The sequence below is a fragment of the Pelodiscus sinensis genome, unplaced genomic scaffold, assembly GCF_049634645.1.
Source record: "Pelodiscus sinensis isolate JC-2024 unplaced genomic scaffold, ASM4963464v1 ctg111, whole genome shotgun sequence".
NCBI lineage: Eukaryota > Metazoa > Chordata > Testudines > Trionychidae > Pelodiscus > Pelodiscus sinensis.
Window position 1 is genome coordinate 260,428 of NW_027465815.1, and position 21,605 is coordinate 282,032.

The 21,605-nt window shown below is 68.9% G+C and overlaps 1 protein-coding gene across 5 annotated transcripts in view; it reads left to right on the plus strand.

Annotated features, from left to right (window-relative positions):
* The first annotated feature begins 962 nt into the window (after positions 1–962).
* CAD (carbamoyl-phosphate synthetase 2, aspartate transcarbamylase, and dihydroorotase) overlaps positions 963–21,605 on the plus strand; it is a 41,838-nt gene continuing 21,195 nt past the window's right edge. For 2 of the 5 annotated variants that reach the window (XM_075914497.1, XM_075914498.1), the window contains exons 1-17: positions 963–1,120; positions 5,901–6,040; positions 6,584–6,713; positions 7,439–7,581; positions 8,877–9,018; positions 9,089–9,260; positions 9,903–10,088; positions 12,513–12,625; positions 13,362–13,504; positions 18,278–18,409; positions 18,613–18,846; positions 19,162–19,383; positions 19,728–19,916; positions 20,019–20,143; positions 20,504–20,637; positions 20,786–20,898; positions 20,974–21,224. In XM_075914497.1, coding sequence (XP_075770612.1) covers positions 1,039–1,120; positions 5,901–6,040; positions 6,584–6,713; positions 7,439–7,581; positions 8,877–9,018; positions 9,089–9,260; positions 9,903–10,088; positions 12,513–12,625; positions 13,362–13,504; positions 18,278–18,409; positions 18,613–18,846; positions 19,162–19,383; positions 19,728–19,916; positions 20,019–20,143; positions 20,504–20,637; positions 20,786–20,898; positions 20,974–21,224 — 2,651 coding nt within the window. In that variant the 5' untranslated portion in view covers positions 963–1,038. Of the gene's footprint in view, positions 1,121–5,900; positions 6,041–6,583; positions 6,714–7,438; positions 7,582–8,876; positions 9,019–9,088; positions 9,261–9,902; positions 10,089–12,512; positions 12,626–13,361; positions 13,505–18,277; positions 18,410–18,612; positions 18,847–19,161; positions 19,384–19,727; positions 19,917–20,018; positions 20,144–20,503; positions 20,638–20,785; positions 21,225–21,605 lie in introns of all 5 variants that reach the window. The other 3 variants (XM_075914495.1, XM_075914496.1, XM_075914500.1) reach the window with 2 other exon arrangements.

Consider the following 21,605-nt stretch of genomic DNA (forward strand, 5'->3'; position numbering starts at 1 on the left):
TTCAAACACATGGAAGTAGGACGAGGGTCCCTCACTCTCAGTCACCTCTCAGGGCAGGGCAAGCGGCACTGGGCTGAAACTGCAGCAAGGGAGGTGTAGGTTGGACATTAGGAAACACGTCTTGCTAGGGAGGCTCCGCCCAGAATACGTTGCCCAGGGAGGCTGTGGACAGGCCCGGCCCTTGCGCAAGGCGAGCGAGGCGGTGACCTTGGGCCCCGCACACTCAGGGCCCCGCGGTGCCAGGGCCTTGCTGGGAGCCGGGCGCTCGTGCTGCCTTGGGCCCTGCACACTCTTTGGCCGGGCCTGCCTGCGGAATCCCAGTCACTGGAGGATTTAAGCACATCTGGATACAGCCCAGACGGGGCTGACACGCGTGCAGGGGAGCAGGGCTGCAGGTCCGGGGGTCCCTGGTGGCTGTGCTGCTCTGCTCCCAGACAGACCAGTGCTCTGCCACCTGGGAACGCCTCTTCCTGAATTTTCATTCATGAGCAATAGCGTCACTGTCCTAGCCCACTGCTACCGCACACAGGACAATGGGGAGCACTCTGGACAATGGGGAACGCTGGACAATGGGGAGCACTGGACAATGGAGCACACTGCTATTGTGCACTGGAAAAAGGGATGCACTGGACAATAGGGCGCACTGCTACCGCGCACTGGACAATGGGGTACAGGACAATGGGGGGCACTGGACAATGGGGTACAGGACAATGGGGGGCACTGGACAATGGGGTACAGGACAATGGGGGGCACTGGACAATGGGGTACAGGACACTGGGGGGCACTGCTATTGCGCACTGCACACTGGGTCTCCCCGCGCCCGGGCCGGGGGCCGCCCCCCTGTAGCGCGCAGGGAGCCGGGGCCGCGCGAGGACGCTCCGGAGCCCCCCGGCCCCCCCGCGGGCCGCTCTGCGCAGGGGGCGGGGCCAGCCCGGGGGCGGGGCTCGCTCGGCCCCGCCCATCCCGCATCCGGCTCGTGGCGCAGGCCCCGCTCGCCCCGGTCCCGCCGCGCACGTGGCCGCCCCGCCCGCCGCCGCCATGGGCCGCCTGGAGCTGCAGGACGGGGCCGTGCTGAGGGGCCGCCCCTTCGGGGCCCCGCGCGGCGCCGCCGGGGAAGTGGGTGAGCGGGGGGGCCGAGCGGGGGGGGCGTGATCCCGGGGCCCAGCGCCGCTCGCCCCCCCGGCTGGCCAGGCTGCCCCGGGGCCTCTTCCCGGGCTCTGCCTGGTGCCCGGCTCTGCTGCAGGCCTGGGGCTGAGCGTCCCCCTCGGGGACCAGGGGGGACACGCACTTGCCCCCGCCCCTAGGCCCAGCCGGGCTGCCTGCCACGAGTGCAAGGGGGCGGGCGGGGACCTGGTTAACAGAACTGGGGGGGGGGGTTCTCCGTGACCCGTCCCCATCCCTGCTCCCCGCTTGGGCAGTGCTGGGTGCAGCCGGGGGTGTGGTGCCTGGCTGCAGACTTGTGCTGAGCACAGCGTGGGGGGGCGTGGTGCTGCGATCCGGAGCCCCAGCTAAGTACAGCCGGCGGGCAGGGTGCTGCGATCCGGGACCCCGCTCTCCATGCAGAGTTGTGCTAGGTACAGCCGGCGGGCAGGGTGCTGCGATCCGGGACCCCGCTCTCCATGCAGAGCTGTGCTAAGTACAGCCGGCGGGCAGGGTGCTGCGATCCGGGACCCCGCCCTCCATGCAGAGCTGTGCTAGGTACAGCCGGCGGGCAGGGTGCTGCGATCTGGAGCCCTGCTCTCCATGCAGAGCTGTGCTAGGTACAGCCGGCTGGCAGGGTGCTGCGATCCGGGACCCTGCCCTCCATGCAGAGCTGTGCTAGGTACAGCCGGCGGGCAGGGTGCTGCGATCCGGGATCCTGCCCTCCATGCTGAGCTGTGCTAGGTACAGCCGGTGGGCAGGGTGCTGCGATCCGGGGCCCCAGCTAAGTACAGCCGGCTGGCAGGGTGCTGCGATCCGGGATCCTGCCCTCCATGCAGAGCTGTGCTAGGTACAGCCGGCGGGCAGGGTGCTGCGATCCGGGATCCTGCCCTCCATGTAGAGCTGTGCTAAGTACAGCCGGCGGCCAGGGTGCTGCGATCCGGGACCCTGCCCTCCATGCAGAGCTGTGCTAGGTACAGCCGGCGGGCAGGGTGCTGCGATCCGGGATCCTACCCTCCATGCTGAGCTGTGCTAAGTACAGCCGGCGGGCAGGGTGCTGCGATCCGGGGCCCCAGCTAAGTACAGCCGGCGGGCAGGGTGCTGCGATCCGGGACCCTGCCCTCCATGCAGAGCTGTGCTAAGTACAGCCGGTGGCCAGGATGCTGCGATCCGGGACCCTGCCCTCCATGCAGAGCTGTGCTGAGTACAGCCGGCGGCCAGGGTGCTGCGATCCGGGACCCTGCCCTCCATGCAGAGCTGTGCTAGGTACAGCCGGCGGGCAGGGTGCTGCTATCCGGGACCCTGCCCTCCATGCAGAGCTGTGCTAGGTACAGCCGGCGGGCAGGGTGCTGCTATCCGGGACCCTGCCCTCCATGCAGAGCTGTGCTAGGTACAGCCGGCGGGCAGGGTGCTGCGATCGGGGACCCCGCTCTCCATGCAGAGCTATGCTAGGTACAGCCGGCGGGCAGGGTGCTGCGATCCGGGACCCTGCCCTCCATGCAGAGCTGTGCTAAGTACAGCCGGCGGGCAGGGTGCTGCGATCGGGGACCCCGCTCTCCATGCAGAGCTGTGCTAGGTACAGCCGGCAGGCAGGGTGCTGCGATCGCGGACCCCGCTCTCCATGCAGAGCTGTGCTAGGTACAGCCGGCAGGCAGGGTGCTGCGATCCGGGACCCTGCCCTCCATGCAGAGCTGTGCTAGGTACAGCCGGCGGGCAGGGTGCTGCAATCCGGGACCCCGCCCTCCATGCAGAGCTGTGCTGAGTACAGCCGGCGAGCAGGGTGCTGCGATCCGGAGCCCCGCCCTCCATGCAGAGCTCTGCTAGGTACAGCCGGCGGGCAGGGTGCTGCGATCCGGGACCCCGCCCTCCATGCAGAGCTGTGCTAAGTACAGCCGGCGAGCACGGTGCTGCGATCCGGAGCCCCGCCCTCCATGCAGAGCTGTGCTAGGTACAGCCGGCGGGCAGGGTGCTGCGATCCGGGACCCCGGCCTCCATGCAGAGCTGTGGTAAGTACAGTCGGCAGGCAGGGTGCTGCGATCTGGAGCCCCGCTCTCCATGCAGAGCTGTGCTGAGTACAGCCGGCGGGCAGGGTGCTGCGATCCGGGACCCCGCCCTCCATGCAGAGCTGTGCTAAGTACAGCCGGCGGGCAGGGTGCTGCAATCCGGAGCCCTGCCCTCCATGCAGAGCTGTGCTAAGTACAGCCGGCGGGCAGGGTGCTGCGATCTGGAGCCCCGCTCTCCATGCAGAGCTGTGCTAAGTACAGCCGGCGGGCAGGATGCTGCAATCCGGGACACTGCCCTACATGCAGAGCTGTGCTAAGTACAGCCGGCGGGCAGGGTGCTGCGATCCGGGACCCCGCCCTCCATGCAGAGCTGTGCTAAGTACAGCCGGCGGGCAGGGTGCTGCGATCCGGGACCCCGCCCTCCATGCAGAGCTGTGCTGAGTACAGCCGGCGGGCAGGGTGCTGCAATCCGGAGCCCTGCCCTCCATGCAGAGCTGTGCTGAGTACAGACGGCAGGCAGGGTGCTGCGATCTGGGGCCCCGCCCTCCATGCAGAGCTGAGCTAAGTACAGCCGGTGGGCAGGGTGCTGCGATCGGGGACCCCGCTCTCCATGCAGAGCTGTGCTAAGTACAGCCGGCGGGCAGGGTGCTGCAATCCGGAGCCCCGCTCTCCATGCAGAGCTGTGCTGAGTACAGCCGGCGGGCAGGGTGCTGCAATCCGGAGCCCCGCTCTCCATGCAGAGCTGTGCTGAGTACAGCCGGCGGGCAGGGTGCTGCGATCCGGAGCCCTGCTGTCCATGCAGAGCTGTGCTAAGTACAGCCGGCGGGCAGGGTGCTGCAATCCGGAGCCCTGCCCTTCATGCAGAGCTGTGCTAAGTACAGCCGGCGGGCAGGGTGCTGCGATCTGGGGCCCCGCCCTCCATGCAGAGCTGAGCTAAGTACAGCCGGTGGGCAGGGTGCTGCAATCCGGAGCCCTGCCCTCCATGCAGAGCTGTGCTAAGTACAGCCGGCGGGCAGGGTGCTGCGATCTGGGGCCCCGCCCTCCATGCAGAGCTGTGCTAGGTACAGCCGGCAGGCAGGGTGCTGCGATCGGGGACCCCGCTCTCCATGCAGAGCTGTGCTAAGTACAGTCGGCAGGCAGGGTGCTGCAATCCGGGACCCCGCTCTCCATGCAGAGCTGTGCTAAGTACAGTCGGCAGGCAGGGTGCTGCAATCCGGGACCCCGCTCTCCATGCAGAGCTGTGCTGAGTACAGACGGCAGGCAGGGTGCTGCGATCTGGAGCCCCGCTTTCCATGCAGAGCTGTGCTAAGTACAGCCGGCGGGCAGGGTGCTGCAATCCGGGACCCTGCCCTCCATGCAGAGCTGTGCTAAGTACAGTCGGCAGGCAGGGTGCTGCGATCCGGGACCCCGCTCTCCATGCAGAGCTGTGCTAAGTACAGTCGGCAGGCAGGGTGCTGCAATCCGGGACCCCGCTCTCCATGCAGAGCTGTGCTAGATACAGCCGGCGGGCAGGGTGCTGCGATCCGGGGCCCCGCTCTCCATGCAGAGCTGTGCTAAGTACAGCCGGCGGGCAGGGTGCTGCAATCCGGGACCCCGCTCTCCATGCAGAGCTGTGCTAAGTACAGTCGGCAGGCAGGGTGCTGCGATCTGGAGCCCCGCTTTCCATGCAGAGCTGTGCTAAGTACAGCCGGCGGGCAGGGTGCTGCGATCCGGGACCCTGCCCTCCATGCAGAGCTGTGCTAAGTACAGCCGGCAGGCAGGGTGCTGCGATCCGGAGCCCCGCCCTCCATGCAGAGCTGTGCTGAGTACAGCCGGCAGGCAGGGTGCTGCGATCCGGGACCCTGCCCTCCATGCAGAGCTGTGCTGAGTACAGCTGGCGGGCAGGGTGCTGCGATCCGGAGCCCCGCCCTCCATGCAGAGCTGTGCTGAGTACAGCCGGCGGGCAGGGTGCTGCGATCCGGAGCCCCGCCCTCCATGCAGAGCTGTGCTAAGTACAGCCGGCGGGCAGGGTGCTGCGATCCGGAGCCCCGCCCTCCATGCAGAGCTGTGCTAAGTACAGCCGGCGGGCAGGGTGCTGCGATCCGGAGCCCCGCCCTCCATGCAGAGCTGTGCTAAGTACAGCCGGCGGGCAGGGTGCTGCGATCCGGAGCCCTGCCCTCCATGCAGAGCTGTGCTAAGTACAGCCGGCGGGCAGGGTGCTGCGATCTGGAGCCCTGCTTTCCATGCAGAGCTGTGCTAAATACAGCCGGCGGGCAGGGTGCTGCAATCCGGAGCCCTGCTCTCTATGCAGAGCTGTGCTAAGTACAGCCGGTGGGCAGGGTGCTGCAATCCAGGGCCCTACCCTCCAAGCAGAGCCGGTACTACAGCCAGAGGGGGCTGAGTGCCGGGCTGCAGAGCCAGGTTGAGTACAGCCAGGGGCATGGTATTGGGCTCCCGAGCTCTGCCCACCATGGCAGAGCTCTGCTGAGTACAGCCGGGGACAGTGTGCCAGGCTGCCCAGCTGTGCTAGATACAGCCAGGGGGGTGCAGTCCTAGGCTGCTGAGTTGTGCTGGGTACAACCGGGGTGGTGGTTTGCGGAGACAGACTCCGTGGCCCTGTTCTCCCTGGCAGAGTTGTGCTGACTACAGCCGGGGGGTGCAGTGCCGGGCTGGGCTGGGGACGCCCAGGGGCTGTGGTGCCGGGCTCCGGGGCCCTGCCCTCCCTGCAGAGCCGTGCCGTGCCGTGCTGAGAGCTCTTTCTCCTGGCCTTGGCCGCAGTCTTCCAGACCGGCATGGTGGGTTACCCCGAGGCCTTGACAGACCCTTCCTACAAGTCCCAGATCCTGGTGCTGACGTACCCGCTGATCGGGAACTACGGCGTGCCTCCGGACGAGCTGGACCCCTACGGCCTCAGCAGGGTGAGCCGGGGCCGGGCGCGTGGGCGGGGCCTTGGCGCGGTGGGGCTGGCGTGGGCGGCAGAGGCCCCGCCCCCTCCGGACGGAGGTGGTTTGAGTCGCGGCGGGGAAGAGGTGCCGGGTCTCCTGCGCCCGCTGGCCAGGGCACGGGGCAGGTGCCGATGCCCGTGCGGTACTGGGGCTGCAGAGCAGCCCGCGGAGCGAGGGGAGGCCAGAGCGGCGTGTGCCCATGCGGGGATGTGCCAGGGAGCCGGGCCCCCGCGCCCGTCTGCCTCTTGCACCGTGTGTCTGGCAGCTCGGCAGCAGCGGGACCCTGCCTCGGCAGAGCACCCTGACCCAGAGCGCCCCGTGGCTGGGAGCTAGGCCAGGCCTGGGTGCCCCCAGGAGAGGCTGCGTGGCCGGCGGGGGGCAGATACGGGAGCCCCCCCCAGACATGCCAGGCTCAGCGGGGGGTGCCTGCGCGGTGGGAATGCAGCCCGGGGGCGGGTGGGCCCTGCGCTGGGGGGTGGGGAAGGGGCCTGCCCCTCACTCTGTGCTCTCCCGCAGTGGTTCGAGTCCAGCAAGATCCACGTGGCGGCGCTCATCGTGGGCGAGTGCGCGCAGACCCCCAGCCACTGGAGCGCCACCCGCTCGCTCAGCCAGTGGCTCCAGGAGCAGAACATCCCCGGGCTGGAAGGTGGGGAGCAGCTGGGGGTCTGGGGCCAGTGTCAGGGATGGGAGGGGCTACAGGCTAGGCTGGATATTGGGGAGGGGGCAGAAGGTCTAGGCTGGAGGCAGGGACTCTGGGATGGGCCTACAGGGAGGGAGTGGGAGCTCTGTGGGGGGCGCAGTAGGCTCGGGGGGGCGTAAGCTCCGTGGGGGGGCGCAGTAGGCTCGGGGGGGCGTAAGCTCCGTGGGGGAGGCGCAGTAGGCTCGGGGGGGCGTAAGCTCCGTGGGGGAGGCGCAGTAGGCTCGGGGGGTGTAAGCTCTGTGGGGGGGGTGCAGTAGGCTCGGGGGGGTGTAAGCTCTGTGGGGGGGGTGCAGTAGGCTCGGGGGGGCGTAAGCTCCGTGGGGGAGGCGCAGTAGGCTCGGGGGGTGTAAGCTCTGTGGGGGGGGTGCAGTAGGCTCGGGGGGGCGTAAGCTCCGTGGGGGAGGCGCAGTAGGCTCGGGGGGTGTAAGCTCTGTGGGGGGGGTGCAGTAGGCTCGGGGGGGTGTAAGCTCTGTGGGGGGCGCAGTAGGCTCGGGGGGGCGTAAGCTCTGGAGGGGGGCCGCGGTAGGCTCGGGAGGGGCGTAAGCTCTGTGGGGGGGGCAGTAGGCTCGGGGGGGTGTAAGCTCGGGGCTGGCAAGGGAGGGCTGAAGCTGGGTTAGGGGCTGGGGGGCAGGGCTGGCGGGGGCAGAGCTCTGAGCCTGGGTCTCTGCCAGGGGTGGACACCAGGGCTCTGACGAAGAGGATCCGGGAGAAGGGGACGCTGCTGGGCCGGCTGGTGCTGGACGGCAGCAGTGAGACGAACCTGCCTTTCGAGGACCCCAACACGCGGCACCTGGTGCGGGAGGTGTCGCTGCCGGTACGAGGGGGCTGGCCGGGGGGGGGCCCTGGGGGCGGGGGGTGTCGCTGCCGGTACGAGGGGGCTGGCCGGGGGGGGGGGGCCCTGGGGCGGGGGGTGTCGCTGCCGGTACGAGGGGGCTGGCCGGGGGGGGCCCTGGGGCGGGGGGTGTCGCTGCCGGTACGAGGGGGCTGGCCGGGGGGGGGGGCCCCGGGGGCGGGGGGTGTCGTTGCTGGTACGAGGGGGCTGGCCGGGGGGGGGGCCCCGGGGGCGGGGGGTGTCGCTGCCGGTACGAGGGGGCTGGCCGGGGGGGGAGTCCGGGGGCGGGGGGTGTCGCTGCCGGTACGAGGGGGCTGGCCGGGGGGGGGCCCTGGGGCGGGGGTGTCGCTGCCGGTACGAGGGGGCTGGCCGGGGGCCCTGGGGGCGGGGGTGCTGCGGGTGTTAAAAGGGGGTTACCTGGCCGACCGCACAGCCAGTGCGATTGGTGTCGACTGTGCGATTAGTCGCCGCGGCCGCGCTCCAGAGAAGACGACTGGAGCCGGCACCGAGCAGTCCTGGCCCATGCCAGCTCCAGAGCCGCCTGCGCTGCGGCTCCGCCGGTTAAACGCTGGAGGAGCCGCTGGGCTGTTACTACGGTTAAAGTGCAGGGTGCAGCATCCGGCGCGGGCCGGGATACTCAGTCCCAGCAGCCTCTGCCCGCGGCCGGCCGGGCCCGAACGGGCTGGTGCCGGAGCAGCCTCTGCCCGCGGCCGGCCTGGCTGCCGTGACTAGGGGTTGCTTGGTGAGGGCCAGCTCCCCTCTGGGACCCCTGCAGACAGGGGCTGCTTTGCAGCCGCGTCCCCGTCCCCCCGCTGCCTGCACACGTTGGAAGAGCAGGGGCAGGGGCTTGAGACGGGGCCACAGTCGGGTCTGGGGCCCCCTCTGGGTGGGTGTCTCAGCGCTTTGGTGCCAGGGTCTGCAGAGCTGGGGCGCTGGGTTTTCACACCTGGGGGCGTTCCGGAGCCAGGCTGGGCAGGGCCTGCGGGTGCTGGAGCGAGCGGGTGCTGTGCTCCTGTTCCGAGGGGGGCCGGGGGACTCTGGACTGGCCTTGACCCCAGGCTGGGGCCAGGTGCCGAGTGAGCCCTGCTGCGTCCGAAACGCCGCGTGGGGGCTGCATGCGGCTGGGGTCCGGAGGCGGCCGCCTCACTCCTGGGCCGGGGCTCACGAGGGGCCGCTGCAAAGCTGGGACGCAGCGCGGATCCCGTGGGCCGTGACGCCAGGCTCCCCGCTCTGCCGGCTGGGGGCCTGGCCGCCACTGGCCTCTGTTATCCTGGCAGGAGCCCCGAGTCTTCAACCCCGGCGGCTCGCCCAGGATCACGGCCGTGGACTGTGGCCTCAAGTACAACCAGCTCCGATGCCTGTGCCAGCGGGGGGCGGCCGTGACCGTGGTGCCCTGGGACCACCCCCTGGACAGCGCAGGTGAGGGGCTGGGGCTCGGCGGGGGGGGGGGGGGAGCCCACCCAGCCGCTGACCCGGCCTGTCCCTGCAGATTTTGACGGGCTGTTCGTCAGCAACGGCCCCGGGGACCCGCTCTCGTGCCAGGAGACCATCGCCAGCCTGCGGCGGGTGCTGGGCGCGGCCCGGCCCAAGCCCGTCTTCGGGATCTGCCTGGGGCACCAGCTGCTGGCGCTGGCCATCGGCGCCAAGACCTACAAGATGAAGTGAGTGCGGGGGGGGGGGGGGGGGTCTGACGCCCCGTCCGTGGGCCCGCACTGGGGAGACTGGCCAGGTCAGGCGTGCGCCAGGCTCTGGCACGGAGAGCCCTCCGGTCTGCACCCAGCCCCGGGGCTTATGGGGCCGCCCCCCGTGCAGGGCCATCAGGCCCCTCGCGCCGAGCGGTGCCTCGCCGAGGGGTGTCGCCGGCCCTGCCCCCACCCGCAGCCCGAGGGGCTCCGAGCCGGCTGGGGGGAAGGGCTCCTGGTCCCCAGGGACGCAGCATGCGACAGACTGGGCAGCCAGGCCAACCCGGCATGAGGAGTGGGGGGTTCAGGGCCTAGCCCCCCTCCGCTCACCCTCAGCTACTCGGCACCCTGCCCCAGCCTTGCAGCCTCCCTCCCAGGCATCAGCCCTTGTGTGCCTGGGGTGGGGGGGATGTCCAACCCAAATTCCCACCCCCACCTCACGACCGGTGCTGTGCCCAGGGAAACTGAGGCACGCACACGGGGTTACTCAGGACCGTGGCGTCCCATGCGAGAGAACGGATCCCAGCTGCGTCACAAGGGCCCGTTCCTGAGGGGAGGGGCGGCACCAGCTGGACACAGGCTCCCCACGGCAGGGGCCGCTGCTGACCCTTCCCCCCCCAGGTACGGGAACCGAGGCCACAACCAGCCCTGCATCCACGAGGACTCGCGGCGCTGCCTGATCACCGCGCAGAACCACGGCTTCGCGGTGGAGCCGGGCACCCTGCCCCCGGGCTGGGCCGCGCTCTTCACCAACGCCAACGACCACTCCAACGAGGGCCTGGTGCACGCCACCCTGCCCTTCTTCAGGTGGGGGCTCCCACTGACGATGGGGATTGGAGGGGGCTGGCTGTGGCATGGCGGGGGGCACCGTGGGCCTGGTGCTGGGTAGTAGGGTCTTAGCAACGGGGGCGGAGAGCGTCTGACCTGGGATTGGTGCGGGGGGGCAGGGTGGTGAATTTCTGACCCAGGATTATGGGGGGGGGGGGGAGAGGAGACAGGAAGGTGCGCGTCTGGCCCGGGATTGCAGGGGAGGGGAGGGGAGGAGGTGCCCGTCTGGCCCGGGGTTGCGGGGGGAGGGGAGGGGAGGAGGTGCCCGTCTGGCCCGGGGTTGCGGGGGGAGGGGAGGGAAGGAGGTGCCCGTCTGGCCCGGGGTTGCGGGGGTGGGGAGGGGAGGAGGTGCCCGTCTGGCCCGGGATTGTGGGGGGAGGGCAGGGGAGGGGAGGAGGTGCCCGTCTGGCCCGGGATTGTGGGGGGAGGGGAGGGGAGGAGGTGCCCGTCTGGCCCGGGGTTGCGGGGGAGGGGAGGGGAGGGGAGGAGGTGCCCGTCTGGCCCGGGGTTGCGGGGGGAGGGGAGGGGAGGAGGTGCCCGTCTGGCCCGGGGTTGCGGGGGAGGGGAGGGGAGGGGAGGAGGTGCCCGTCTGGCCCGGGGTTGCGGGGGAGGGGAGGGGAGGAGGTGCCCGTCTGGCCCGGGGTTGCGGGGGAGGGGAGGGGAGGAGGTGCCCGTCTGGCCCGGGGTTGCGGGGGAGGGGAGGGGAGGAGGTGCCCGTCTGGCCCGGGATTGTGGGGGGAGGGGAGGGGAGGAGGTGCCCGTCTGGCCCGGGATTGCGGGGGGAGGGGAGGGAAGGAGGTGCCCGTCTGGCCCGGGGTTGTGGGGGGAGGGGAGGGAAGGAGGTGCCCGTCTGGCCCGGGGTTGCGGGGGGAGGGGAGGGGAGGAGGTGCCCGTCTGGCTCGGGGTTGCGGGGGGAGGGGAGGGAAGGAGGTGCCCGTCTGGCCCGGGGTTGCGGGGGAGGGGAGGGGAGGAGGTGCCCGTCTGGCCCGGGGTTGCGGGGGGAGGGGAGGGGAGGAGGTGCCCGTCTGGCCCGGGGTTGCGGGGGGAGGGGAGGGAAGGAGGTGCCCGTCTGGCCCGGGGTTGCGGGGGAGAGGAGGGGAGGAGGTGCCCGTCTGGCCCGGGATTGTGGGGGGAGGGGAGGGGAGGAGGTGCCCGTCTGGCCCGGGATTGTGGGGGGAGGGGAGGGGAGGGGAGGAGGTGCCCGTCTGGCCCGGGATTGTGGGGGGAGGGGAGGGGAGGGGAGGAGGTGCCCGTCTGGCCCGGGATTGTGGGGGGAGGGGGGGAGGGAAGGAGGTGCCCGTCTGGCCCGGGATTGTGGGGGGAGGGGGGGAGGGAAGGAGGTGCCCGTCTGGCCCGGGATTGTGGGGGGAGGGGGGGAGGGGAGGAGGTGCCCGTCTGGCCCGGGATTGTGAGGGGAGGGGAGGGAGGGGAGGAGGTGCCCGTCTGGCCCGGGATTGTGGGGGGAGGGGAGGGAGGGGAGGAGGTGCCCGTCTGGCCCGGGATTGTGGGGGGAGGGGAGGGGAGGAGGTGCCCGTCTGGCCCGGGGTTGCGGGGGACCGGAGGAGGTGCCCGTCTGGCCCGGGGTTGCGGGGGAGGGGAGGAGGTGCCCGTCTGGCCCGGGGTCGCGGGGGGAGGGGAGGGAAGGAGGTGCCCGTCTGGCCCGGGGTTGCGGGGGAGGGGAGGGAAGGAGGTGCCCGTCTGGCCCGGGGTCGCGGGGGGAGGGGAGGGAAGGAGGTGCCCGTCTGGCCCGGGATTGTGGGGGGAGGGGAGGGGAGGGGAGGAGGTGCCTGTCTGGCCCGGGATTGGGGGGGAGGGGAGGAGGTGCCCGTCTGGCCCGGGATTGTGGGGGGAGGGGGGGAGGGGAGGAGGTGCCCGTCTGGCCCGGGATTGTGGGGGGAGGGGGGGAGGGGAGGAGGTGCCCGTCTGGCCCGGGATTGTGGGGGGGGAGGGGAGGGGAGGAGGTGCCCGTCTGGCCCGGGATTGTGGGGGGAGGGGAGGGAGGGGAGGAGGTGCCCGTCTGGCCCGGGATTGTGGGGGGAGGGGAGGGGAGGGGAGGAGGTGCCCGTCTGGCCCGGGGTTGCGGGGGACGGGAGGAGGTGCCCGTCTGGCCCGGGGTTGCGGGGGAGGGGAGGGGAGGAGGTGCCCGTCTGGCCCGGGGTTGTGGGGGGAGAGGGGGGGAAGGGAGGAGGTGCCCGTCTGGCCCGGGGTTGCGGGGGGAGGGGAGGGGAGGAGGTGCCCGTCTGGCCCGGGGTTGCGGGGGAGGGGAGGGGAGGGGAGGAGGTGCCCGTCTGGCCCGGGGTTGCGGGGGGAGGGGAGGGGAGGAGGTGCCCATCTGGCCCGGGGTTGCGGGGGAGGGGAGGAGAGGCGGGCCTGACCCGGGCCGGCGCGCTTGCTCCCTTGCAGCGTGCAGTTTCACCCAGAGCACCGGGCCGGCCCCACGGACCTGGAGGGCCTCTTTGACGTCTTCCTAGAGACCGTGCGGGACGCGAGCACGGGCAGCCAGAGCCCCAAGACAGGTAGGGGCGAGGCCTGGCTCCGGGCTGGGCTGGTCAGTGCCCGCGGGCTGGGCCGGGCTGGGCTGGTCAGTGCCCACGGGCTGGGCTGGGCCGGGCTGGTCAGTGCCCGCGGGCTGGGCTGGGCTGGGCTGGTCAGTGCCCGCGGCCTGGGCTGGGCTGGGCTGGTCAGTGCCCGCGGGCTGGGCTGGGCTGGGCTGGGCTGGGCTGGTCAGTGCCCACGGGCTGGGCTGGGCCGGGCTGGTCAGTGCCCGCGGGCTGGGCTGGGCTGGGCTGGTCAGTGCCCGCGGGCTGGGCTGGGCTGGGCTGGGCTGGGCTGGTCAGTGCCCACGGGCTGGGCTGGGCCGGGCTGGTCAGTGCCCGCGGGCTGGGCTGGGCTGGTCAGTGCCCGCGGGCTGGGCTGGGCTGGGCTGGTCAGTGCCCGCGGGCTGGGCTGGGCTGGGCTGGTCAGTGCCCGCGGGCTGGGCTGGGCTGGGCTGGTCAGTGCCCGCGGGCTGGGCTGGGCTGGGCTGGTCAGTGCCCACGGGCTGGGCCCTGCCGCCCCGTGGGGCGCGCTCAGGCTGCAGGTGGGTGGGGATGCCGTTGACGGGAGGGAGGCCGAGGTGCCGGTGGCCAGAGCCGGCTCCTGGGGCCTGCAGGGAGGCTGGGGCTTGTCTGGGCCGGGTGTGGGCGGTGGGAGCCCGGCCTACGCCTGGGCCATGCTGCGGCTCACGGCTGCCGGGCCTGGCTTTTCCCCCAGTGCGGGAGCGGCTGCGCGAGTGGCTGACTTGCAAGGAGCCCCCGGCGGGCGGCGAGACGGCCCGGCCCCGCAAGGTGCTCATCCTCGGCTCGGGGGGCCTCTCCATCGGGCAGGCCGGGGAGTTCGACTATTCCGGCTCCCAGGTGAGTCCCGGGCTGGGGGGTGCAGCAACAGCGGGATATGGGGGGGGGGGTGCGCCGCGGGAGGGGCGTGGGGGTGGCATGTAGCCTCCCCAGGCCTTTGCGAGGCTCCCCCAGCAAGTGTGCTCCTGGCCTGTGTGCAGGGAGACCCCCAGGCCCCAGCAACACTCCCTGCGGCCTTGTAAATGAGTCACGTTCCGGCGCGGGGATCCCACAAACACTTCAAACCCAGTGTCTTAGCTGTGGCCGGACCAGTGTCCCTGAAACATTTTCTGTCCTTGGGCGGGCGGGGTGACATCTCTATTGGGTGGGTCGAAATTTCTTATGCGCACCGCCGGCTGGGAGGTTGTGCGGGCGCGCGCCGCCGGCTGGGAGGTTGTGCGGGCGCGCGCCGCCGGCTGGCGAGGTTGTGCGGGCGCGCGCCGCCGGCTGGCGAGGTTGCGCGGGGCGCGCGCCACCGGCTGGGAGGTTGCGCGGTGCGCGCGCCGCCGGCTGGGAGGTTGCGCGGGCGCGCGCCGCCGGCTGGGAGGTTGCGCGGGGCGCGCGCCGCCGGCTGGGAGGTTGCGCGGGCGCGCGCCGCCGGCTGGGAGGTTGCGCGGGGCGCGCGCCGCCGGCTGGGAGGTTGCGCGGGGCGCGCGCCGCCGGCTGGGAGGTTGCGCGGGCGCGCGCCGCCGGCTGGCGAGGTTGCGCGGTGCGCGCGCCGCCGGCTGGCGAGGTTGGGCGGGCGCGCGCCGCCGGCTGGCGAGGTTGGGCGGGGCGCGCGCCGCCGGCTGGCGAGGTTGGGCGGGCGCGCGCCGCCGGCTGGCGAGGTTGGGCGGGCGCGCGCCGCCGGCTGGCGAGGTTGGGCGGGCGCGCGCCGCCGGCTGGCGAGGTTGGGCGGGCGCGCGCCGCCGGCTGGCGAGGTTGGGCGGGCGCGCGCCGCCGGTACAAACAAACCACCTCACTATAAATAGGGATGTTAAATCGTCTATAGATACGAAAGGAGAAAAGCCATTGAAACGAGGGACAGTTGGGTTGCTCCTGCCTTGGGCAGGGGCCTGGACTAATGACCTCCTGAGGCCTCTTCCAGCTCTGGGATTCTATGAGCCATGCTTACGATGTTTATTTAAAATCAAACACAAAGAAAATCGAAGTGACCCTTGGAGGCCGCACACTGTCGCCCTTTCTAACAGCTCAAGCTCGTAAACACCCCGATGGGGCAGCCTGCAGCCAGCGCTATAAAGAAAGCAAAGACGTGGCCATTCAGTAAACGCATAGAGAATGTGCCGGTAACAAGTCTTGCAAACGTTGAATGGTTCTGCAAAGGGCATGGCTGAGTCCTTTCCTGTTGTCCTTGAAGCCACAAACACCCCTCTGTAAACTCGGGGATGGGATCATGCAGAGTCACGAGCTCGGCCTTTGGCTCCAGTATTTGTTCGCTAAAGCCTGAGTCCTTATTTACCAAGATAAAGTTAAAAAACTCCCAATAGTCCGGTGGCACTTGAGAGACTAAGAACTCCCGACTGTTTGTTGGGTTTGAAGTTGATCCTGTGCAGACTAACTCGCCCCCCCCCCCACGCTTATTTACCAGAGCAGCCTATTTGCTTTACTCCAGAAAAACACCAGCCCTCCCAGCCCTCCCTCGGCTCTGCTCTAGATCTGCCCCCTCCAGGCACACACAGCATAGCCCAGGCTTCGCAACATCTCCCAGCAGCTAGGCTGCCTGTTCGCAAACTCCCCGGGGCCAAAATCAAGCTCTTTCCTTTCCCTCCTGTGACGGGCCGGGCCGGGTCTGGGCACCACTGAGAGTGTCCACTCAGGGCGAGTTGTTCACACTCAGGGCTCCTTACAGCCCCTGACTGGAGACCGTCCCCAAGTGGCCACACACCAGTCCCACCGAGTGAAACCCCTCAGACACCCCAGCTGTCCCTGTGCCACGATCAGCCCCGGGCCTACACACTGAACCCATCTCACCCACCCCGAACGGGTCTTCTGGTCCCAAAAGACCAGCCACAGGTCCCAGTCAATTTACACTCTGGATCTTACCCACGAGATCACCCTGAGCCGATCCTCCAGAATCTACCATCTAAGGCTACGTCTAGACTGGAACGATTTTCCGCAAATGCTTTTAACAGAAAAGCTTTTCCGTTCAAAGCATTTTTGGAACAGAGCGTCTAGATTGGCAGGATGCTCTTCCGCAAAAGCACTTTTGTGCAAATCATCCCTGGCCAATCTAGATGCGCTTTTGCACAAAAAAGCCCCAGTCGCCATTTTCACCATCGGGGCTTTTTTGTGCAAAACAAATCTGAGCTGTCTACACTGGCCCTTTTGCACAAAAGGTCTTTTGCCCGAACGGGAGCAGCATAGCATTTCCGCAAGAAGCCCTGATTTCTTACATGAGATCGTCAGTGTTCTTGTGGAAATTCAAGCGGCCAATGTAGACAGCTGGCAAGTTTTTCTGCAAAAGCAGCTGCTTTTGTGGACAAACTTGCCAGTCTAGACACAGCCTAAAGGTTTATTACGGAAAGAAAGACAAGCATGAGAGTAAAGTTGTTAAGGAGAATACATGACATGCATCGAATCTACCAGTTCTCAGTGCAGGCTCTTAGCAGTTTGTAACATCTCTGCTCTCTTAAACGTCTCTGGTTACATCCTGTGTCAGGATGGGTCCACGATTCTTCCCGACTCGCTGTCCCTTGCAAGGCTGCAACTGGGATCAGTAGCAAAATGGAAGGCAAGATGGAGCCTGCCTCATGGCACTTTACATCCATGCCTGGTCTCTTCCAAGCTGGAGCGGGTCACATGGCCCAGGGACCTATCCTTGTGTCCAAGCCAGCAGTCATGACTCTGGCTGGTCTGCAGGTTCCAGACACATTCCTCAGGTGTGTACTCGCCTCTCTGAGAGCCTTGCTAATTAGCAGAATCCCTGCCTGAGGATGCCTGGCCCATTGCTCTCTGACAGAGAAGTTTCCAGCATCGACCCAGAGTCCATGTGTCTAACTCCACACACAGATATCACACAAGTGCAGGACTAGCAGACACAGAACCAGGAGAACAGAAGCTTCCTGTGACCCCTCACACGGCCCCTGTACAGACTTTGGGGCACCCCCCCCCCACGGGTGCAGCAGGGATCTTTACAATCCAGTAACGTGACACCACCTGATACCGGGTGGAAAGTCTGTTGGTCTAGGACAGTGGAGAGGTCGCTGTTGTGTGTTTGCTCTAAGTCGAGCGGGAGGGCCCCATGCTTTCCCCTCCCCGGCATGCTGCCGCTCGCGTCGTCAGTCACCAGGCAGAGGGCAGTTACTGCCAGCGTCTCACGCCAGCCTGCCCGAGAGGGGCAGATGGACTTGGGCAAAGCTCCCTCATTGCATTAATGAGACAAGGAAGTTTCCTCAGAAGCCCCAAGCCCCCACCTGCCGTTCCCACCCCCCCCATGCATAGAGAATAAGACGGAGAATATCTTATTGCCCTTCTATAAATCCATGGAACGCCCACGTCTGGAATACTGTGTACAGATGTGGTCTCCTCATCTCAAAAAAGATACACTGGCTTTAGAAAAGGTTCAGAGAAGGGCAACTAAAATGCTGAGGGGTTTGGAACAGGTCCCATACGAGGAGAGATTAAAGAGACGGGGACTTCTCAGCTTGGAAAAGAGGAGACTGAGGGGGGGATAGGAGAGAGGTCTATGAAATCATGAGTGGGGTGGAGAAAGTGAATAAGGAAAAGTTATTTACTTGATCCCCTAATATAAGAACTAGGGGCCACCAAATGAAATTAATGGGCAGGAGCAATTAAAAGAAGTTCTCCTTCTCACACCGCACAGTCAATCTGTGGAACTCCTCGCCTGAGGAGGTTGTGAAGGCCAGGACTAGAACAGGGTTTACAAGAGAACTAGATACATTCATGGAGGTTAAGTCCATCAATGGCTATTAGCCAGGCTGGGTGAGGGATGGTGTCCCTGGCCTGTTTGTCAGAGGCTGGAGAGGGATGGCAGGAGAGAGATGCTTGATCATTCCCTGTTCGATTCACTCCCTCTGGGGCACCTGGCTCTGGCCACTGTGGGTGCCCGATGGGTTAGGTGGCACGTTTTGTACAACACGCAGCTGTGGGCAGGTTATGGGGTGGTGCGGAGGAATACGGGGCAGGAGGGTTGGTGCAGAGCAAAAGGAGGGGCAGGGATACAGGGCAGGAGTTAGCACAAAGCAGCGGAGGGCTACGGGCCTGCTGCTAAGAGGTGGGGGCTGCTGCTGAGGGGCCGAGTGATCTGTGGGGTGCGGGATGGCACTGAGGGACCGAGGGCTACAGGGCAGGAGCTGGTGCCGAGGGGCAGAGGGATACCGGGTGGGGCTGGCGCTAACCGGGGCTGGGGGCGGAGGGATACCGGGCGGGGCCGGCGCTAACCGGCGCCGGGGGCGGAGGGATACCGGGCGGGGCTGGCGCTAACCGGAGCCGGGGGCGGAGGGATACCGGGCGGGGCTGGCGCTAACCGGGGCCGGGGGCGGAGGGATACCGGGCGGGGCTGGCGCTAACCGGGGCCGGGGGGCGGAGGGATACCTGGCGGGGCTGGCGCTAACGGGCTGGGGGCGGAGGGATATCGGGCGGGGCTGGCGCTAACCGGGACTGGGGGCGGAGGGATACCGGGCGGGGCTGGCGCTGACTGGGGGCGGAGGGATACCGGGCGGGGCTGGCGCTAACCGGGGCCGGGGGGCGGAGGGATACCTGGCGGGGCTGGCGCTAACGGGCTGGGGGCGGAGGGATATTGTGGCTGTCACATGCTCTCCTCCCCCTGGCCAGGCCATCAAGGCGCTGAAGGAGGAGAACATCCAGACGGTGTTGATCAACCCCAACATTGCCACGGTGCAGACCTCCAAGGGGCTGGCGGACAAGGTGTACTTCCTGCCCATCACGCCCGAGTACGTCACGCAGGTGAGCCCGCCCGCGGGGTGCGTGTGGCCACAGGGGCAGGATCCAGGGCTCCCCAGAAAACACTTGGCAAAAAATGCACTGGGGGGGGGGGTGGAGACGGGGGAATCCTGGCTCCACCCCCCACTAGCCATAACTCCTCCTCTGAGGGCGGGGCCTGTGGATCCTGGCCCCGCCCCCAGTGACGGCCCCGCCCCCGTGCCCAGGTGATCAAGAACGAGCGGCCGGATGGCATCCTGCTGACCTTCGGGGGCCAGACGGCGCTGAACTGCGGGGTGGAGCTGACCAAGGGCGGGGTGCTGGAGCGGTACCACGTGCGGGTGCTGGGCACCCCCATGGCCTCCATCGAGATGACGGAGGATCGCAAGGTCTTCGTGGAGAAGATGGAGGAGATCGACGAGCACGTGGCGCCCAGCGAGGCGGCCTTCTCCCTGGAGCAGGTACCGGGGGGGGGGCCCTTCTCCCTGGAGCAGGTACCGGGGGGGGGGGGCCCTTCTCCCTGGAGCAGGTACCGGGGGGGGGGCCCTTCTCCCTGGAGCAGGTACCGGGGGGGGGAGGGGTCGCCCGTGGCCCCAGCACCTCCAGGCTCTGGCCTCCTCCACAAGTCCCGCTGCCCTGCCCCCACTGCTCCTTGTTTGCCCCACTGAGTCGTCGCCCTGTGTGCCCCCCCGCCCAGAGCCCCGGGCCCCTGTCGTATCCCCCCTTCTCCCAGAGCCTGCAGCGTGGCCCCTGACCCCCGGCCTTGGTCCCGGCAGGCGCAGGCGGCGGCGGCGAGGCTGGGCTACCCGGTGCTGGTGCGCTCGGCCTACGCCCTCGGGGGCCTGGGCTCCGGCTTCGCCAACGGCAGGGAGGAGCTGACGGCGCTGGTGAGCCAGGCCTTCGCCCACACCTCCCAGGTGCTGGTGGACAAGTCCCTGAAGGGCTGGAAGGAGATCGAGTACGAGGTGGTGCGCGACGCCTACGACAACTGCATCACTGTAAGGGGGGGACCTGGGGGCGGGGAAGGAGCCGGGGTGGGGGTGGGGGTGGGGAGACCTCCCCCCGGGGCCCCTGCTGGCTCCCAGCTGGGGGCTGGTGTCTGCCAGCTCTGGTGCCCCATGAGGCTGGGCAGGAGTTGGGTGGAGGCCCGTGGCCTGGCTCTGAGCCGGCCTGCCCAGGATGGGGGGCTGGAGGGGCCCTGGTGCCCGGTGGGGGCTGAGGGTTCCAGGTGGCCTCGGGGCTGGGGGGCCTCTCCTGTCCCCAGAAGCATTGGGCAGTTCATGGCCTGTGGCCGGGCCCACGTCTCTGCCCCGTCTCAGGCCCTTCCCTCCTCCCCCGGCAGGTGTGCAACATGGAGAACCTGGACCCGCTGGGCATTCACACGGGCGAGTCCATCGTGGTGGCGCCCAGCCAGACGCTGAACGACCGGGAGTACAACATGCTGCGCCGCACGGCCATCAAGGTGGTGCAGCACCTGCGCATCGTGGGCGAGTGCAACATCCAGTACGCCCTGAACCCCGAGTCGGAGCAGGTGAGGGCCGGCCGGGAGGGGCGGGCCCGGCGAGCGTGGGGCCGTGGGGCCGTGGCACGGCCCGGCTCCGGCCGCCTCTCACGCCCTGTGCTTGGCCCGCAGTATTACATCATCGAGGTGAACGCCCGGCTCTCCCGCAGCTCCGCCCTGGCCAGCAAGGCCACCGGCTACCCCCTGGCCTACGTGGCGGCCAAGCTGGCTCTGGGCATCCCCCTGCCCGTCCTCAGGTAACGGCTCCTGCGTGGCGCCCACGGGCGAGCTGCTGGGGGCCCCCCGTGGGCGGAGGGGAGGGGGGAGGCTGGTCCAGGCTTCCTCAGGCCGGTTGTTCTCGGGGTTGCTGGGCGGGGGCACTGGGGGGGCACTTCTCCCATCCATGCTCTCCCTCCCCCGCCCCATCTCGTCTTTCGGAGTCTGGGGGAGGCGGCGTGGCCTGTCCAGCTTCAGGGGGCTCAGCCGTGGGGCTCCTCTGCCCCCTCGCTGGTGTCTCCCTGGCTGCCTTTGCTCTGCTCTGCCCCAGTCAGCCTCCCCCCCCCCCCCCCGGGTGCTCACTGCAGGCGGCCGGCAGCTGACCATGTCCCTCCCCCCAGGAACTCGGTCACCAACTCCACCACGGCCAACTTTGAGCCCAGCCTGGACTACTGCGTGGTGAAGATCCCGCGCTGGGACCTCAGCAAGTTCCTGCGCGTCAGCACCAAGATCGGCAGCTCCATGAAGAGCGTGGGTGCGTGGCCCCGGCCTGGCCAGCCCCAGGGACCCTGCCCCTGAGCCTGGCTCCCCGCGGCCGTCCCCGGCCGGCCGTCCCCGCGGGGGCTTCCCTCCCTCCCCGACCGGGCAGAGGCCACCCCCTCACGCTGCCCCTCTCCCCGCAGGGGAGGTCATGGCCATCGGGCGTAACTTCGAGGAGGCCTTCCAGAAGGCGCTGCGCATGGTGGACGAGAACTGCGTGGGCTTCGACCACACCGTGAAGCCGGCCTCCGACATGGTGAGCGGGGCTCCGGGGGTGGGGGTTTGCCCTGGCGCCCTGGCCTGGCTCACCGCTGAGCCGCTGCCCCGGCAGGAGCTGGAGACGCCCACGGACAAGCGGATCTTCGTGCTGGCGGCCGCCCTGCGCGCCGGCTACTCCATCGAGCGGCTCTACGAGCTGACCAAGATCGACCGCTGGTTCCTGCACAAGATGAAGAACATCACGGACCACATGCTGCGGCTGGAGTCTTACCGCGAGGGGCCCAGCCCCATGCCCCCCGCGCTGCTCCACAAAGCCAAGCAGCTGGGCTTCTCCGACAAGCAGGTGGCCCAGGCGGTGCTCAGGTAGGCCCGGCAGGGCAGGGGGGTGGGCCTGGCCCCAGGGAGGGGAGGGGGCGTGATGGCGACTTCCCACCGCTGCTCGTCTCTGCGGGAGGGGGAGGGGGGCGTAAAAGAGCTGGGTGCAGCTCCCAGCATGCCCTGTGGCCTGGCTGCCAGGTGTCCGCTTGCAGGGCTGTACTGACCAGACACCAAAGGTCAGGTGACAGGTGGGGCAGTGGGGCTGGCTCACCACTGCGGCCAGGGGCTGCCTCCTGCAGGGGGCCAGGCTGCAGCTCCCAGCCCGGCCCCACAGCAGAGGAGCCTGGCGGGGTAGGGTGAAGGGACGAGGATGGGGAAGGAGAGGCAGGAGCCAGTGGGGGTACCTAGTGGGAAGAGGTGGAGCCA